Below are 21698 nucleotides of genomic sequence, written 5' to 3'. Positions count from 1 at the left end.
ATATATATATATATACACACACACACACACACACACACATAAAGTAATATACACATCCTGATAAAAATACATTTCTAAAATAATATAAAGAGTTATAACATTTTTCGTTACAATATTTTTCTTTTTTTCTTTCTTTTTTTATTGATCATAATTAAAACATAGCTAGGCTTTTCTGTTCGTCCGTTTCAAATATCATACGGTATGACGAGCGCAATAAATTGCGATATTGGATCTCTTACGCCACTGCGATACGTATCGGCAGGAATTGTGGTAGAGCGTTCGGGGATTAGCGTATACTAACATATGAAAAAAAAAACCGGTACATATGTACTCGTTCGTCCGGCTAAAACCGGTCAGTGGATACGCGTCTCTTCTCGCGTGCTTCTTCGCGTCCTTGTTCCGTTATTTAAGCGAATCTTGCGCGGTATCTGCCTTTAGACCGGGTCAACGCGATACTCTGTTTCATCTCGTTCTCGTCCGCGAACTTGCCATGACGGTGCACGTCGAAGATGGAGAAGGATCCGATTTAGTGGCGCAGGAGATGCCGCTCATGCAGCAAGACGTCGTGCCGTCGCGAAATGGTTTGAAATTGAACAATACTGGTTCCTGGTCAAGATCGTACGAGGAGTTTATCTCAACTTGGACATTATGGGGTGTTCGTAAATCGCGTAAATCCGGTGAGTGTTGACAAACCGTAACGGTTACGCGATTGTCAATAGTCATCGTCTTCGTCAGTATTTATTTCAACAAAGAGACACAAAAACGACGAATGTATTCCTTCTATCTTGAATCCTTCCACTGTTTTTTAAACCAAGACTTTTACAAAAAAATAATTAAATTTTACAAATTTCACGTAAAAATGATTTAAATAATTAATAAAAACTATGATTAATAAATACTATGATTAATCTTAAATCATAATATTTACATTTTTATTAATTTTTTATGAATTAGTGGATATATATATATATACGAAATATTTGTAAACATAATAAATAAAGTGTATAAAGTGTATAATTATTTACATGTAGAAATATTTCATTTATTATCTACAGTGATTCACAATTACAAAATTAAAACGAGATATTTATATTAGAATTATTTAAAATTATCATACGTAAAATTTGAAAACTTATATGTACATATGTTATTGATGCATAAAAGTGATACTTGAGTTCTCAAGAAAGCTTCATTGTTTAAAAAAAAGTAGTTATAAAAAATATGAATAAAAAATGTAATAACAAAATAAAGATATAAAATGAATAATATGGAATTCCTGAGTGTGTGTGTGTGTGTGTGTGTATGTGTGTGTGTGTATGTGTGTGTGTGTGTGTGTGTGTGTGTGTGTGTGTGTGTGTCTCTCTCTCATTAGTTTTGACAATTGTCTGATAAATTTGAACTTATCAAACAATTAAAACGTTTTTAAAATAAATTTAAAATAAACTTAGCCTGATCATACAAATTTTACAAAATTCCATAAAATTTGCACACACCAAATTTCGCGAGTTAGTTCATGAGCCATAAAGATATTTCAGGTTAACGACATTAAGTCATACATGTCGGCGCTATCGTGGCGTGAGTTTACAAGTTCGATTATGCTTGTGAACAGTTCGCGATTTGTGCTTTATATGACCGCTATCATTGCGACTCGGGTCGGATTTATCGGACTGGCGTCCGATAGGAGATTTTATGGACGTTATCCGTGGCGATAAAAGTCATAGAATAATGAACGTTTGTCATCCTCGGACTGAGCTGACATGACTATGTTACAGGCAACGAGATGAATTACAAGGGCAGCGGGAAGGTCCACTTCGGGGTGGACGACGTGTCCCTCTATGGGACGCCGAAGGAGGAACCGGGCCCGGGCCTCCCGGGCCAGGAGGTCAAGCAGAGCTTCCTGAAGAATCAACTTCAGGCCCTGTTCCAGCCAACGGACAACAAGTTGGCCATGAAGCTCTTTGGCAGCAAGAAGGCGCTTATGAAGGAACGGATCAGACAAAAAGCCGCAGGTCACTGGGTCATCCATCCTTGCTCCAGTTTTCGGTATGTCCTTCGAATATCAACTGATTTCATTCAACAGGCCGCATCAATATTTTGCACTATCACATTTCGTTCCGGCTGAAAAACACGTTCTGCCAAGAAATACCGGCCTCAGATGCAGCTTAATATCTAAATCTGCTCGAATAAACTCGCGTACGATACATCGTCCTGCATTCTCTATAAAAAGGAACAAAATTCTACATACACTTGTCCCTTATAAAGTTGATATAAAGTTTGCGTTTAGAAATAACTAGACATATTACCTTATTAAATTATTTATATCTGCCACGATGATAACAGCACGATGATTCGTGATATTTTATAATAATTAGATATGGTATAATACAAATTCATTCCTACAATATTATAATTTTCATTCTTTTTCGTAAAAATAAAAAATGTAAAAATTTTTTTTCCAACACTTCGTAACTTACATCAATCATGAAATGTTCTTTACGAGATTGATTACCTTTTAGACATTTTAAAAAAGGAAATGAAAAATTACTTCTCTTTGCAAAACTTGCTTTTAAATTAATGTAAAAAATTATTTATTGTTGTTGTGTCAGTCAAATTTTAAATTACGATTAGTTTTAAGATATGATTTTTAATTCTAACTTAAATCACTATTCTTAGATGTAGACTTCATAAAGAATATTATTCGAATATGAATATATCACGTATATGTTGCATACTAGTGAAAGTAATAAATGACAAAAGTCGCTGAGCGAGCGAGCGTAAATCAACTCGTGTCGGCTTACTCGCAATCCGAAACTTTTCGGCCTGACTACGATCCGGGATACGAGAAACGTAAACTAGCCTTTGTGCCGCAGTAAAATATCTGCCGTATCCGGATCGTTCATCGTGTAGGCTTTCCGAGCCATCCGAATGAGGCGCACGTCTCCGATCTCGAGGACCAAAAAAGAATGCGTTTGATCTATGGGCTAACATGCGTTACTTGTGACTTCAATCGATCTGGGTCGCGCAGAATATTCAATGGCTTTACAAGAGTCACGGATTTAGTTACATGCTCGTGTATATATAGTTGAGCAGTCGACCTCGCCTAGTCACGAAATAGCATTGAGACTTTACGGCCTCAGGAAGAAGCTTCCGTCAGGCCTTTCGCTTCCTTCCGGAATCGCTTTATCGATGACGAGCCACAATCCTTCGCTGAAGTCAGGACGCATGCTATCGACTTCTCGCGGAGAATGTTGACACCCTCGCCGAGCCATTTACGGACAAATGCATCGATTAGAATGACAATAAGCGTTCAAGAATGCTTGTCTATCGAACGATAATGGATAGATGATCTTCAATTAATGGTAATTCCTTGCAGAATTAACCATTATAATCAATATTAGTTGATCAATATTAGTTAAAAAAAAAAGGATTATAAGAGCATGAAGTGTATTTCAGAAGAATCTGTAGCAAAATCTTAGCAAAATCCTAAATACACCTAAATAACATGGAATTCATAATATAAAATCGAAAAAAGAAAGTATAGTAAAAGTTCAAAAAAAACTCTGCAACTAATTATGTTATGAAAAATTGGTTTGCCGATAAAATGAATTAATTTTCACATATAATGTGGTTTATATAATGTGATGAACAAGAGACACAAGATTCAATAATAGGTAATTTTTGAGTGGTGCATCAAAGGTATAAAAGTTGTGCTCACAGAACACTTTTAATAATTCAAAAACTATCCATTATTGAGTTTATGACAGTGAAATTTAATTTTCCATGTATTGTAATTAATGTACGGTTTTTTATTCTCGATTCATTAAAAATAATTTATAAGTTTTAATACTTAAAAGTTAATAGAATATAGCTTTTTTTCAGATTAACTTTTGATGATTTACGAAAGAATTGTTACAGTTCAATTTTTTTTCCTATTCGATGTTTCCATTACTTGTGCGAGTTTTTTTTTTTCGATGCGAAAAAAACTGTTTTGCGTAGCGGAAGAAATCAACGGAACAAATTCGCGCGGCTGAAAACGAGCGAATGGTGCCTCGTTACAATATCAAATTGCCAATATTAACTGTGCATGGCGCAGCGTGCACAGTTCCATAACGCGCGAAACACTATACTGGCCACGACTCTACAGCGGTGACGGCGGCGGCGTTTGTCGTTCCAATTGGTTGAAATTGCCTGGCGCTTCCGTTCAGAATCTTGGCTAATTACCGGCAGCATGGAGGATTCTCCGTAACCTTCTCTACGATTCCACTAAAACGCGAGACTCTCGTGGGCATTGAAACTTTAATTCGTTCCTCCGTTAATGGTTGCGATATCTTCCGGCAGAATGAGCGTAACTAACGGTCGTTCTTTACGCGACATGTAATGCTAATATCCAGTTGCTAAATTATACAAATGAGCGTCAATGGTGCTCCATTTTCCAATCGTTGTCATATAAATCAAATATCCATATAATAAAAGTCATATAAGCTCTCGCGTCTGATATGTTTTATTTGAATAACGTAACACAGCGAGGGACGTGCCCTCGAATTAATAGATATATTATTTAAACACGCAAGCATCATCAAATCCTTTTTCTCTTCAGGGAATAATGATAATAATTTTAATAGATTCATATTATATTAATACAATATTACACAGTGCATGTGTTTTTATTTATTTCACTTTATCTTATGTGTATAAGTTATTTCTTTTCCAAGCAGTCTTACGAAAAAAATATTAGTCTTTTTAATCAAAAATTTCTTAAACATCTTTTCAATATTCAGTTTTGTTTTTCTAATGCTTTTCCATTGTTTGCAACTTTTTTATTAATAAACATATGTACATACATTTTCTTACATTTATTTTTTATCTGGCATTTTTTATAATATGTTCATTTTTATTAAAGTTATAAGCAATTGAATTGGATGATATGATTGAGGCATACCGCAATGCGTTGTTCTCGTAGGATTTGGCATTTAAAATTTAATATACTAAAAAAAATAAAAAAGTAAATACCACCGAAATATTCGCAAACATTACGGAAATACATACACGGAAAATCAAAGCGATGTCGCGATTTTGAGGGGACACGTGCGTAAATGAATGTGCTCTTTGATCTATTGATCAAAATATAAATGATAGCCGAAATACCCGATAACACGTGTCGTATAGTTGGCTGGTAATGTCGCTCCGTCAGCAGTTCATTATCCGAACATCCCGAACATGCATGCCTCTACAGGAGATATCATGTTAATGGAGAGATTGAGTTTAATGGATTCAAGAGATTGAGCAATTACAGAGGATCCTAGACCCGACATCGATGCGAATTTCGATACGATAGTTGACTTTCGATGCTTAATATTTAAATCGCTTAAGCAAATTCTAGATTAAAGACGATGTAATGATAATAATTTGTAAGATCATTACACTCTTAAATCAAGGATACTGGAAAATGAAACTAAATGAACTAAGTGATAGCAAGACATAAATGAATGCTAAAATTACCGAATGCATCCAAATTATTCAGATAGTTCCGAAAGTATATATGTAGATAGCGAGACCATGTCTTCCGGATAGTCTCACTGGATTTCAGCTGAAGCGAAACTTTATTGGAAGCTTAGTACCGGAGATACTCTGTGCGGAATATTAAAAATTTACAATGAACAATGCTGACAATATCATTTCCTTCGGTTTAATATGCGGCCACTAAATCGCTGTCCTTCGTTTACATACGTTGCATGAATTCGTAATTCGTCGAGTTCAATTCGCCTCGCGCGGTACGTGACATTCATGACGACACCATGCATATGACAATATCTCGCGAAAACGTTGTAGAATTAAAAGAAAATATTTTTACGCGTACAGTCTGAAAAAAAGAGGAGGAAATTCTTATTTTTCTATAAGCCACAGGAAATAAAATGTGCAATTGTTTTTGCCATAAAAGTTTCTCTCATCATGTTTGCGGTTGCACATATTTGTCTGTTCTACGTCGGTTGGAATTGCTGCGTTGAATAACTTGATAGGATTCGGTCGCGAGAACACGTTCTCTTTCACCTAAAGGGAGAGACTTATAAATGTGAGACGTTATAAAAGCGAATATAAACCATACTACTTAACTCCGGACAGCACATTAAATTAAATACATTCTTTTTTCCTCGTTTCGTGTTAAATTGTATAAAAAGTCGCATCTCCGGTGAAAACGACTTTCTTCGTGCTTAATTTATTTCATTGATAATATTAAGATATGTAGACTGAGCTCTCGAGCGAATGATTTATCGCGCATCGGTATCGAATATTCGGCCGTTCCACATTTAATGGTTTCTGCTTTCGAATTCGTGAGAGAAAATTTTACTTTATGAAATGCAATTTCCTGGTACTGTAAAATTTCCCTTGTAATTTTTAGCACACGCTCAGATCTCTTTTTACACTATTTTATGTATCAGTAAAGTATTTCGCTATGTACATATTTATCTGAATCTATTCACGTATTTCTTTAAAAATAATAAAATAAAAAAACGCACTTAAACGATAATTGTTCAAAATTGTCGGCAGACAAGTCTGTCTTTGACATTGCAGAGCTAAATATCAGATTTAAACAAAGGTATGAGAAAATATAATAAAACCCGAATTATTTCTTTTGTGTTTCGAAGTGAAATGCATTTATGCACTGCAACGTCGTAAAAGAAAGAAGATAACATTTTTGATGTCTGAATAATCAAAAGTAACAATGCGGAAAAATCCTTAGTGCAACTCGCATTTGTGTTCTACGCAATTTCGCTTTGACGTAAAAGAAAATAATTGCACTTGCCTAAGAAATAACATATTTAGTGACAACGATTATTATTATCTAAATAATTATCGTATCATTATGGTGCATATTGGCTAACATATAATCACCTATTGCTGCGCAATGATCCATTCTAGGCCATGTCCTGACATATACATTGTCAGTACTGAAATTCTATAATATACGTAACATAAAGATATTTGCAGTACAGAGTGTATACGGAACACAGTTCTATTGTTTCGATTAACGTGAACTATTCGAGAATAATTATAAATTAAAACCGCTTCATGAATGATCAGCAGCATCACGTTTTAATGAAAACGTCATTGAAAAAAAGTTATTATAAAATATAAGATGATTACGTATAAATCACATTTGAATAATTATAAGTTTTAAAAATTCAATAAAAGAAATATGAAATAATAACTAACTGAATTGAATGAAATGAATTATATTTTCAATGATTTAACGCTGAAGTGTAATAAAATTCTCTCTATTTTCAAGGATGTACTTAAAGATTTCAATTTTATAACGCGTGTATTAAATCAGATTTGAAATTTGGTGATTACGTCTGCATGTAAGCGTATATCACGATAATTTCAAGCTGTAAAATTATGTATTTGAATAAGAGCAGAACTGTATCATAGTAAGATTATATACGTGTGTGTGTGTGTGTGTGTGTGTGTGTGTGTGTGTGTGTGTGTGTGTGTGTGTGTGTGTGCGCGCGCGTGTGTGTGCGTGTGTGCGCGTGTGTGTGCGTGTGTGCGTGTGCGTGTGCGTGTGCGTGTGTGTGTGTGTGTGTGTATATATAGAGAGCATATATTGACATCGAGGATAATTTACATGAAGCAAATAAGGAATCGCTGACAAACTTCAAACTACCGTCAAACTTCAAAGTCGCCTTTAAACTTCGTCCTCCACAGAACTCGAGTCGGACTGCGTCATATATTAATAAGATAAATAGAATTTTATGATAGCGCGTGATTATATAGGCACAATTATATAGTCCGTAAACAAAACGGCCAAATGGGATGATGATGTAACGGATGAAAAGTCGTATTCTAAATATCAATAGGCATGTAAGACCACATAATTATAATTTATATAACGTAATAAACGAGACTTGCGCTCGTTATGTGTGTAAATAATTACGTTATAATATGAATTACGAAGACGATAAACTAACAAGGAAATTCATATTTCACATTTGCCTCGGTGGATTGTTTGAAAGATCTATAAAACGGATTATTGTGTGCCAGTTGAATTAAGAAACGAAGAGGAAACTTTCGACGAAGCGCGAGATATCCACCACGAGCTGCGGTCGCGTATTCGTGGAATAGTGAATTATTCACGTTAAAGAGATTAAGACTGGTGAAAGCGGCCCCGTGAACGTCCTAGAAATTAACGTACAAAAACTGGGTGATGAAAGCGGTTCGCGAAGGGACAAAGAGAGAAGTCAGAGAAGCAGGGCAAATCGGTCCGGCTTGAGCCAGTTACAACCATGTTTCTACATGTATATCACCGTTAGTCCAGCGCCAGTTGTAAGAATGATCTCAGAATAATCATCCGATTAAGCCGGAGGCTACGGTGTCATTGATGGCGCGTTGCTCGATCACGCGTGTGGTTAGCTATATTAAAGCCTGATAATCTTTGTTCGAGAATACACTGGGAGAAAGTGTTCGGTATTTATGATTATAATTGTATGGTAAAATAATTATGATCAGATGTTCTATTTTTACAGTTATTACTGCTGTAAAGTTAATAATAATAAATTAATCAAGTAAAAAACTTAATATATATGACTTTGGGAATTAGCGTTGTAGAAAAAACGCGTTAAATATCAATGTTAATATGTCATGTATCTGATTTTTAATTAAAACCAATAATTACAAAAAAATTTTTAATCATTCATAAATATGTTTCAGCTAATCTTTTAGCCATCTTCAGTACATATACTACATTCGACGAGACGATACTAGATATATTCGATGTACATTTTATTCGTTGTGTGTTTATATCACTAATGTTTCTTTCTGAGATGTCAGTTCTTTTAATAGTAATAATTTTTATACAATTCTATGTTCAAAAGAATGTATTTATGTAATTGGCATTGAAAATGACCATACTTTATATTTTCGGTGCCAATTATATATTATTTTTAATATAGAGAACTATATGTACAGTAAACATCATTAAATATTATTACTAACATTATTATTACTAACATTATAGTAATAATTATGAAATGAAGCTTCTAAAATAATTTTATCATGTAATAATTATAATCACAAAAATACTTTTCTAAAAATACTTTCTTTCGATATAATATATCATATTTATTATATTGAGTTCAAATTTAATTAAAATTTCATTAATATCACAAAATCATAAATAAATAAGCAAATATGATAAAACAAAATATATTTTTAGATTCATATAATAACATATCAGGTGAGAAAAAAAAGTCGATATTCCTAAATTAAAAATTTATTTTTATGTAAAAATTAAAATAAGAGAAACAATTTCTAATGATCTTGATAAATGTTATCCTGATCATAATCTTGAACAACATTCAAGAGATTTTAGCCGTTGATTCGACATCTTGGATAATGCTGACATCGGTATTGCTGTAACGTTCAAGTCTCATAATTCGAAAAGTACTTAAAATAATATTTTGTTAATATTTTGAAGAGTTCTCAAGATAAACTAGAGAATATGCAATAAAAAATGGGGGTCCCCATTTTAAAAAAATCGATGTGACGTTGAACCGACCTTAGCGATCCATCCAAGATCAAACTGATAATATCAGTAAGTAGATCTTTTTACTCTACAACTTTTGTCTGAAACATTTTTCTATAAAACTTAGACTTTTTAGACATACCGATCTTTTTTCTCCACAAAAAAAAACAGAAAAGATTTTTGTAGGAAAGAATTTTCACATATTTTTTATGCATAGATATACAAGGTACGTCACCAAAATCCAGACAAATTTCAATTTCAATTTTCACTATATTGTGCCTCCGCCAGAGATTGTTGGCGTCCGAGAAAGCCTGATGCTTTTAGTAAACAGTCACATTCTCAAAACGGCGGCGATATTGAAACCAAATGCGGAGTATAATCAAAGAGCCGCGATCATCGAAAGTCTTCACGCTCAGCAACGGAAATAATTCGATTCTTTAAATATCCGAGATCAACCATTTGTAACGTTATGACAAAATATACGGCTTTAGATTAGGCCAACGAAGTTCCAATATGCCAGCGAGAAAGCGTTACTCGAAGGAACGCACCGCGAGAATTCCCGCAGTCGTTGAAAGGACTCAAGCGCTGATTTCGGATAACTCAAAGCAATCGTTGCAAAAAATTAGCATCGATTGTTGGTGTAAGTCAACGATGCGTCGAATTACCGAGGAAAATCTTCGATACAAATCGTACACATTAAAGATACGACAGATGCTCTTTGAGGCTGCCAGGACAAGCCAAGTTGCTCACCTCGGCTCCCATTCTGGTCTCTCAACAGCTCAGATTTAAATCTCTTGGACTACATGGAGCGTAGTTGAAAGGATCACAAACAAGTCTCGGTATCCCAATGTGACGTCATTAAGGACCGCTATTGAGGCAACATTCGTCGGCATGGACAGCGCTACATTACAGCGTGCGTGCGAACGCTTCAGACTGAGAATAGAGGCCGTCATTCAAGCTAATGGGGAATATATCGAATAATTGTGCTCTACTGGGATCCCCCAAGTGCCATGTAAAAGGATTTTTTGTAATATTTAATTTTTCATTAAAAACATTTTGTTTAAAGAAATTGTTCGACTTGTCCAGATTTTGGTAATGCACCCTATACATTCTTTCTTTTACTGTTTTATTTTTTGTATTTCCAAAAGAAAGCTAATGGGGAATATATCGAATAATTGTGCTCTACTGGGATCCCCCAAGTGCCATGTAAAAGGATTTTTTGTAATATTTAATTTTTCATTAAAAACATTTTGTTTAAAGAAATTGTTCGACTTTGTCCAGATTTTGGTGATGCACCCTATACATTCTTTCTTTTACTGTTTCATTTTTTGTATTTCCAAAAGAAAGTAGCATAATAAATTCATTGTTTCATCAAACTCTAAATATGTATATCCAATTATATTATCGAGCAACCATAGGGATAAATTTAGGCATCGAAATTCATAGGGAGGAATAATATTACGTCGCTCTCAATTGAGCATGCATGCACGCCGACCAGTAATTCCCCCTAGACTCCTCCGGTCGATCAAACAATGACAATCGATGGATTGTCCTCAGTATTCTATCAAGTATCGTGATGCCAGGAACACGCTATATATCCAATCAGTGTTTAATCAAACACAATTCGAGTAAATATTCACACCAAATAAAATATACCCATATTTTACGTATAAAATTTTACGTATAAAATTCTGCAAGTTTATATTTTACTGTGATATTAAACAATATTGAAAAAAAAAAATTTTCTACATGAAATGAACAGTTTTATATATTTAGCTAGATTTGAAAATCATTTTGTAAACTATCAAAATAATAAAATGTAACGCTCAAACTGCTTGTTAGAATGTTAGAAAAAATATTTCTATAAAACTTATACTTTTTAAGTTATTCAGACATACCGATCTTTTTTCTCCATTCTACAAAAAAAAACAGAAAAGATTTTCAAATATTTTATACATAGATATATATTCTTTCTTTTATTTTTTCATTTTCCAAAAGAAAATAGCATAATAAATAAAAGCCTTACTCATCATGTTTGGATTTGCTACGTAATTATTTTGGTAATCCAGTAAAATTATTTTCAGTAATCTGTATCTATCTAAATTTTTAGAGATTTTAGGAAAATCGTTCTTTTCATGTACAATTTATTATTCATCTTTCGCAAAAACAACAATTTGTGAAAGAAGTAATAAAGTTTTCCAAAAAAAAAAAAAAAAAAATCACATCAGCTTCTAATAATCTTGCGCAAGAATTATTTCTATATTCAAATTATGCATCGCGTACTGTCTCCATTTTCTGAAACACGTTATCTAATGAAAAACCAATAGATAATGGATTAAGAGAGCTAGATATATTTTCAAGCCATTCTAGTTACACGTGCGAATCTCACACGGATATTCAATATTTCTCCAGTATAAGCTTCTTCAGCTGACAGTAAAATGTTATACGCGTACGTAATTCTTTACTTGTTAAAACGCTCATAAAAGTGAAATACAACTTTATCCGCCTGCTCCACATTTGCTGATGGCTTTTCCTGCAAAACAACTTCCCCCTTCCCTTCCCCCGCATTCATCATTCGTTGCACTTGCAAAAATACGCGGCCGTTTGTGCGGTCGAAGCATATAAATTTACGCTACGAAAATCGGTTTCCAGCGATGATTGTTATAAACATTATCGGCTTTGTCGTGCCGCGTTATTATTACAGCTATGATATATGCAGAATTTCATATACGTAATGTACATATGGTTGTAGGAAAAAACCAATATAAAGTGGAAGAATACAACCGTTTTGTTGCTTTCAATAAAGATTCTATTTATACATTATCTATTTTATTTATACATTATATTTATCATGAGTTATCGGTATAATTGATCACATATCATTTTTCTATATATATATATATATATACGCTCGATTTATAATTTAACGCTCAATTAATTACTATATTTTAATTATAAATCAAAATATTCATAAATATTCCTATTAAGTTCATCATTATCGAATTTTGATTTCACGAATCATTAAAAAATAGATTATTAATTAGTATCTATAAATTTAGTGTCTAATCAATTTTAAGAAATTGATTAACGGCTATTGATTATAATAATGCAATTAGTAATTGGAGAAAATATTTGAAGAATGCATGTATCAGAACATTATTAAAAACATAAAATTTCATAAATTGTTTTATTACATATGTCTGTGTAAAATTTGACTACAATTCTCTTATAAAAGGTTATTTAATTTTTTTATTTAATTGTTACATAAAATCATGTTTTATAGAAAAATAGCATTACGAATTAAATTAATATGAAATATTAATTATGAATAAAATCAAATTTTATATATATACTCACTAATAAGGCACTAATAAATATTCGTGTATAAGTTAATTTGGATTCACTTACTCAATAGTTTAAAAGTTATTTATCTAAAATTGTAAGAAAACAATTGGTAATTTGGTGGTAATTGCGCTACGTAAGCCACTAAAAAAAGCTAAATAATTTGTTTTATCTTTTTTTGCAATTATTTTTTGCAGTTTGGAGGACATGGATATTTATGACAAAATTTTTTTACTAATAATATTTGACATTACAAGGATAGAGTGGAGCTTTTTCATTAATTTTTCGCGATAAGGTTTATGATTTTGAATATTTAAAGATTGTGCTCTCTCGTGTTCCCAAGGAGCATGATTGTATAATGTATAACTATAAGCACTACAAAGAGATATTGTTTGTAAATTTTCATATTATTTTAAAGTTGAAATTAAGTCGAAATAGCCTCGTCTTACCCTAGTTCTTTTTAGCTTTTTAGCTTTTTAGATTTTTTGATTAACTTTTTCGCTGATATTTTTATCGAATGTTGTACAGCCAAAACAATCTTAAATATATACAACAAAAAATCTCAACGTAATATGGTACAAAAGATTTATTTATTCGTACAATCCAATCTGCAGTTGCGTCTTTCCTATGTCGCAACTCTATCTTATCATTTGTTATGTCTTTCTAGGTCGGTGCACGAATGCCAGCTGATGATTATTCGATTAAGCGCCTGGTAACACAAGAGTAGAGGTCCTGCTTCAAATCTCGTTTCTGCTTTGCACACCGCAAACCGCGTTGCACATCTCGATAATTTTACCGCTCGCCTTTAATTACTTTGCGTCGTTTCCAGTATCTATTCTAGTACATTCATAAATTTTGCAAACCAAGCATTTCTTCTTTTACGTAACTCGCTTAAGCATATATTGTAATTAGCAAAAGAATTCTAACAAAGTTTTAGTCGCACCAAATCTTTCAAAAGTACTCATTGATTATTAAATTGACTGTAGTAAAAACTTTATTTCACAAATTACAATGATCGAGAGATGAGAGAGAGAGAGAGAGAGAGAGAGAGAGAGAGAGAGAGAGAGAGAGAGAGTTTATACCGCCTACGGAAATTTTAGTAATCTCATTTTATTTGAGATAATGGAAGAAATTAATTATTACAATAATTATCCGCATACATAATTAATATACATAATTAATACATTTATTAGACATTGAACTCAACCAATGGATTGAATCGTTTTTGTACCTTTCTGATATCGTATCTCAATATCTTAATTTATATTCAATTATTCTACGAAAACATATCATTTCCATTATCAGAATCACCACCGAAGTTAATCATTCAGGATTTATTGAAAATCTCGATTCCTCCGCCCAAACCAAAACATTTATGCCAGTCTTCCTTATTTCTTCACTCGTGATTAGTTCGTAGCGCAAACGGCGTTATTAATCTCATGTCATTTCTACATGAAGACGAGGCAATGCATATATATGTGTATGTGCGGCTGCTAACTGCATATCGTATGTAACGTGCGTGGTTCATAACCGTACATTCCTTCGGGTCAATTAAGATCTCGTGGCTATTCTATCATCCCCGACTCTGGAGCAGCGAACGTTGAGCAATTCAACATAGACGTTGACTGTCTACACGGAAAGGACAGTTTTGCTGAAGTTTACTCTAAAAATTTAGCTACTATAAATATTTAGATCTGAAAATAATTTGGTTGGACCATCAAAATAATTATGTAAAACGCTCAAACTCATTGCTAGAATCAAAACATTTTGCAGCATTACTCATCACGCTTGAAATTTTTATGTAATTATTTTGATAATTCAAAAAATTATTTTCAGATAGCTAAATTTTTTAATTTCAATAAAATCGTTTTTCCCGAGTATTTTTGTCGCTCGAGGCAGCCGCGCTTTTCTCGCAAAAAAATCTCGGACCGTAATTAATTTGTCTATTCCCGTTACTTCATAGAGGAAAGTATCAATGAATTTCGGCGGCGAGCTGTGCGAATTTTTGCATCGACTGATCCGCGACTGAACGTTAATGAGCGCATCGCGAATTAATTCCTCGGACGCGATTTTGTTCGCCCGGAAATAGATTTAATTAGAATGTCCATTTGCTTGAACGGATTTGTCGTTTGTTCGAAAACGCGAAGTGTCATTGTGACCAAGTTTTCTTCGGTCACAGTACGTATTCGATTGCAATTAAGACGCTGTCAGGAATAATCGATTATGCAGAACACGCGGGACCAAGGAACTCATACCGATTTACGAATCTACCGTATAAAATTGTCTTTGGGTCTTACAACTGTTCCCCAGGTAATTACAAAGCATCAGTTAAAATTGACTTTGATGTATTTTATGCAATCATTCTTATGGAGTTCTACCTACATTTTAATCGATTCGTAAAATTACAATTATAATTTTTTATTAGGTATAATTTCTTGTATAGGAAAATATAGAGGATCTGCAAACATCTGAAGGAAAAGTTAAATAAAGCACACAATTATTTATCAATTAATAGAAACTTTTATTCAAAAGCTACTCTAGTTATTTAGCTATAAACTAATAATTAACATTCATATGTAAACTACAATTCAATCAATGTAAACTACAATTTTGAATGAAAATAAAAACAAAATCCTTGTCGCTCAGAATTATCCACCGCCACGTCGAATAATATCGAATCAAGTTTATTTTTTGTTTAAAAGTATAGTTTATATTAATAATATATAAATTTTAATTATTGAAGTTTAGCCAATATTCTCTGAATAAAGATTTTTATAATTAATAAATCGATCGCTTTATTTAATTTTATTTAACTTTCCCATAGGTATTCGCAATATTTACGTATAAGCGACATATTGAATTATCTCTGAATATAAGAAATGAGAGATTATTACTACTCTAATAATATATTGCAACATATCGTTCGCATATATTGTCAGTATTCGCAATTTCTCCATTCGTTACTATATTAAATTAAATTAAATTATATTAAATTATATTAAATTAAATTATATGTATTTTTTATTGATTTGTGAATTTTCCTAAATAACAAATTATCAAAAATTACTAAATAAAATTTCAAAAACGTTGAGATTCTAAAATTATTACGGAAATGAACAAATAGCGAAATCTTTTTCATTCAACTTTAAGCGAACTTTAAGAGAATTCTAATTTAAATATCGTATTTAATATTGAATCTTTATAAAATTGTAGAAAAGACTAATAAAAAATTAAATTTTCTTTAAAAATTAATTGACACTAAAATATTTACAAAATCTGTAAAAAATATAATATAATATGATAGTGTAATCATAATTGTATAAAAATATGTACAAATCCTTTTTCAAAGATAAGAAATGGAATCATTATTTGAATCCATATGGTATATTAATCTGATAAGCACATAGCTCAAGATAAAGTCTCTCGTCTTTAGTATTAAAGGGAAATGAATTAAACAGAGAGAATAATCTGGCTTTCCTGTTAGAATTGCACTTTACCTTTTGCGTTATCAATATAGGAAACCAAAAGTATGGCACTAAGTACATTGACAATTACGCCGTTGTTTCACGCGCGCCGTGGCTACGATGTTTTATTCATCGAATTATACGAGAAAGTTAAATATATTCTTTTATTATCAATCTCATCATACGGCACGTGCCTCGCTCACCTGATTAATGTGATCATTTCTATCAGATAAAGACACAAAAATCTTTTAATATTCTGTCATTGCCCATTATTCTGTCATTGCGCTTATCTCGATAGATAATCATATTAATTGATCATAAAAATGTTCTAAGTTCAATGCATTTTCGACTATAAAAAGTCACAAATTATGAAATGAATTGGTATTTAAAATTATAACTTCGCCGATCAAGATCTTGAAAAGGATTATTCGAATATTTGCCACGCTCGTAAAAACATTAAAATGCGTCTATAAAATAAAAATGTACTAATATGACAAGATTTAAGTGTCTCAAAGTTAATAATTACTAAAGCAACATATATCTTGTACAAGTCTGTGCATCAAAGAAAAAGATACAAAAAAAGATAAAATCATTGACATTGAACAGCACAATAGTTGATAATAATATTATAATATCGTAATCGCTTTAATAAGTTAAAGATTATTAAATATTAATTTTTCATTATGGAAACTCGAATTAATTTTTTCCATTGACAATGACAATTTCTTTCGCGATGCAATCAAATATACACTATCAATCGCAATTGGTTATGTTTACAATTGCAATTTTTTCATTTTATTTCTCGCCCGAGGGCCCACCGGCTTTGCTCTGAATCAGGGTCATCACGTGATTCCCTCAACCAGTTGCATAACACTAGCCGTAACCGTGTACTCGACCACGACGGTGGTTCGCGTTAGCGGTAGTAGGAAACCTTGTTTAAATTTGCAAACTACCTAATGATGGGGCAGACCTGAACAAGGCCTCTGTAATTTCCAATTCGACTGGTCGGTCGGTCGGTTTCCGATCGCGTCCGTTTGAACCGAATGGCAAAAGAAGTATCACTCTCCCGATGTCATCGCACTTCATGTCATTGCATAAGACAACAATTTTTTCGCGGTAACGATGCGAACATCCGTAAAAACAAAAAATCTCACGCCTGAGCAAATGCAGACTTTGTTAAAACATTGTTTCACGGACAAAGAACATCATTTCAGTTATTCTTATTTGAGCTTTCCATCTATATAGAATTTAAAACAAATTTAAAATAAATATATAAAATAATAATCATTCATTATAGTTTTAACATGTTCGATGGCAAGAATAGTTCTTCATTCTTGCGATATTGATAAAATTTTGATGCTTCATTCACCATAGGAAAATGAAACATTTAATACCAAATCAAGATTTTTAGAAACTACATTAAAAAAAATAATCTGATAATAACAGGGTTGGGTAGTAACTAGTTAAAATGTTAAAAAAAGAAGTTAAAAAGTTAATAATTTTTAATTTAACTTAGTTAATTTTAAATGTATTAAATTTTAACTTAACTAAGTTACTTTTAAATGTTAACTTTTTAACTTTTTTTTAAGTTAAAAAATTTTTTTATCTCTTTTTTTTAAATATCTTAGAAAATTAATAATATATAAGACTAAGAGATAATAATAAGACTATTCGTAATCTGTTCATATTTTAAGACCATCTTAAGTAATTTCTTAAGATGCTAATATAGTCTTCTGATTGGTTTATGCGGTTATGCTTTATGTCATAAGTCCTTAGTCCGGATCTACAATAGGTGTTTTTAAGCCTTAAGTCATAAGAAATTGACCAATTACAATCAAATATTCTTTTCGCATTCGATTAGTAATTGGTCAATTCTTATGACTTAAGACTTATTAAAAAATAATCACTGATCTTCTCTATATGCTGGCTGTTTTTTTAAAGTTATATAACTTATATAATTATCGTTATGTATTATATTTATATCACATATACTTATATCACATATAAATAAAAAAATTAAAAATTTAATTTACTTAATAATCTATATTGTTCTATCTATAATTATTTAATCTCATTTTAAGAAAAATTAAGACATTTTGATCTAAAAAATAATTTTCAAAATTAACTTTTTTTTAAACTTAAGTTAATTCAATATTGACTTAACTTACGTTAAGTTAATTTTTTATTCCTTCAACTTTTAACTTAACTTTATTAATTTTGTAAAGCCATTAACTTTAACTTTATTCAGTTAAAAAAAAACATTAACTTATCCAACTCTGGATAATAACTATAAAACAAATATTGAATGAAATATTTTCAAAAATACAGATTTAAGGGGGCTACTTTGGAGTCAGCGCAATCACACTTATATAATCATTAATAGTATAATATGTATTAAAAGATGCTAGTTTGAGAAGATATATATTCTTTATTCTAAAGTAAAATAATTTCAATTAAATATTTAATTAATATAACGAAATTAATAATTTTACTTTGCAAAATATTTAGTAAATATTATTAAACATAATAATATAATTGTTTGGTAATAATTACATAAATATTAGAAAAGTAAAATTATTTTTTGTTATATTAACTAAATATTTGAGTGAATTTGATTAAACATTTGATTTCGTTCAGACTCTTTTTTTTAATGTATAAAATTCTGCTATCATTAGTATTTTATAGCTTGCTAAATTATAGTGGAACTTTAATAAAGTCTTCAAAAGTAGTCAAATTGCCCTTAGCACTTACAACTTGTATTAGCAAACTTGACCAACGGATGACTGATGAGCCAAGCGACATAGCATCCAAGTAAGTTGTCCAGATTGCCAGACTGATACGAATTTAATGGCCGCACGAATTTGAAATGTCTAGAGATTATATTCCCCAGTACTTGCCTGAGCGATTTATAACCTTGCTCCAGAAATCTTTGGGTATTTCCTCGATCTTATTAAGCATTCGCAGCATATAGACAAAAAAGAAAAAAAATAAGGAAGAGAATGAAAAGCTGTCGACATGAGTTACTTTACTCTCAATTATGTAAAAGCTATAAAGAAATCGTTGCCAATTTAAAGCAAAACTTTCATTCTTATTTATGCACCGATAAAAGGTGACGACAGAAAGGGAAATGACGAAGAACTCACAATCAGTATTCATAGTCCTTCGAAGTACGATGGAAGTTTACCAAATAGCTATTCTCACGAATTCGACTCGACCTAATAAAAATTTTTACCTCCTTCAATATATTTTCACATTTTCGCCTTGATTAAAGTACTATCTAAAAATCATTTAAGAAATAATCTTTTATTAAATCAATCTTTAATAATTATTGTATATTATTAAATAGTCAATAATTCCAATATAGAAAGTAATCATCATTCTTCAATAATTATCATGATCAATGTGATAATTTATCTGATAATTAGTGAGGTAATTGTAACACGAAGATCGATATAATATTCCTAAAGGATGAAAAAGTCATTTATCTATATGCAAATAGCATTATTGAATTCTCATATAGCATTATCAGATTATAGCTTATGTATAATTATTAAACTACAAGTTATAATCGCTGACACTTTACTTGAAATAAATGAAATGCTCTATATATTATATGATTGAAAATAACAATCTAGATTAATGTCAATATTAAACATAGTAAACATTTAAACAATTATGACACCATCAACATTTCGATTTACATGGAAATACTATATACAATAATCGATTAGCTTTCTATGTGTATTCGCTTATACATTTCTCTTTAGGTTAAGCAGCCTTGAGGTGAATAATAATCGGTTTCCTTTCGAGAAGTACGCGATAACGATTGTAAGGGGGGACTAGCAGATAAATATGACATTAACCGACATATTAACAAATTCGCGCATGCTCGTAATCCACGATGTTTATACTTTATATAATACTGATTGTTTCGCGGCAATACGTTATATAAAGATTCTCGGGGTATGCATAATGTCATTTACAATATTGTGTTCTTGCACTTACGATAATTTTAGAATGCAAGCGCGGGACAGAGTGGAGTCACTTTGATTTTTTTCATAAAGTAATTGAATAGCCAAAAAAACTATGATAATAGATTTAAATTATCATTACATATTTACTATGATCACACCCAGGATTTTGGAAGGAGGATCAATTCTGTTATCACATAAACAGCAATTTTTCCGTTAATGAATTGCTTTTTTTGGATATTTTAAAACTTATAATATCTTTTTCTTCGTAAAATATTAGGTTTTGTAAATCATACCTTTTTTTTTTCTCGATGAAAATAGGTAAAATGCAGTTATTAAAAACAAAATATTGTTGTGAATAGAGTACTCATCAATATCTCAGTGCATATTCTGTTTTTCTTACGAAAATTTTATTTGTGTATTGTCAAAACTATAATGAAAATTCCAGAAATTAAAATAAAGTATTTTCAGAAATTATTTATATGATCGTAATTGATAGAAAACGATATTTCATGACAATAAAAAATTTACTAAAATAAAAAAAGTATTTTTTTTTATTAAAATTTGAAAAAAATAAAACTTTCAGGAAGGAGATTGAATTTCTTAATCCCTTCCCTGAATACGTAATTGATTATTATAAATATTGTTCTAGTTTTAATATCAGAAAACGTGGAAGAACAGCGAAATGCGAAATTATTATTATTATATATACATCTATCAGAAAATTTACATATAATCTACATCTAATCTCTTTTTTTATTTACAAACGAGGAAATTTTATAAACCATTCAATAGTCCGACGACTATTTTAATGTGGTCGTTATTTCATGGTCACCTACTCTAGAAGCTGTGTGTGGCTACTATCCGGAAATTACCTACACTCTAGTATCGTTGTAGTATCTAAATATCGTAATATCATAGTATACCATATAATCCGGAGACTATTAACAATATACCCTCGTTGAGTGTTCAGAGTCTCAAGTGACTCCTATTTTACAACACTATTTAACGCGGACTTTCAAAACACCGTGCGTCACGTATCTTAAAATATACCATATAGGTACTTGAAACAGGAAGCGTCTAAAACAGCTAATCCATCTCTGTTCCGGTAGAATTATCGGAAACGGACCACGATCACTCTTGCAGATCAGTTTTCCTTCGAGACATCGTAATTCGCAAATTGCAGATCGATTCGCGATTAAGACTAAAGTGTAAATCCAAAGTCTATTAATCTTTTATTATCCCATACTAAATTGAGTGATCAATGATAATCATTTATAATAATTTCCAATTTTCTACTTATTCGGCGTAATAATTGATCAGAACAATAAGTTTATTTATTTATCTTTTGCTTATTTGTATTTTACTTTATTGCTCTTTCACAGTTAGATATCAAAGAAG

At 31.4% G+C, this 21698-nt stretch overlaps 1 protein-coding gene across 6 annotated transcripts in view; it reads left to right on the top strand.

The window, feature by feature from the left end:
* The window catches only part of LOC108694793 (potassium/sodium hyperpolarization-activated cyclic nucleotide-gated channel 2), a 90954-nt gene that overhangs the window by 21829 nt on the left and 47427 nt on the right, over positions 1–21698 (top strand). For 5 of the 6 annotated variants that reach the window (XM_018204457.1, XM_018204453.1, XM_018204456.1 and 2 more), the window contains exons 1-2: positions 491–677; positions 1773–2043. In XM_018204457.1, the coding sequence (XP_018059946.1) occupies positions 491–677; positions 1773–2043 (458 nt within the window). Of the gene's footprint in view, positions 1–490; positions 678–1772; positions 2044–21698 lie in introns of those variants that run through there. The other variant, XM_018204455.1, reaches the window with a different exon arrangement.

The sequence above is a fragment of the Atta colombica genome, unplaced genomic scaffold (genome assembly GCF_001594045.1).
Source record: "Atta colombica isolate Treedump-2 unplaced genomic scaffold, Acol1.0 scaffold125, whole genome shotgun sequence".
In the NCBI taxonomy this organism is placed as follows: domain Eukaryota; kingdom Metazoa; phylum Arthropoda; class Insecta; order Hymenoptera; family Formicidae; genus Atta; species Atta colombica.
This window is presented reverse-complemented; position numbering and strand designations above follow the sequence as displayed.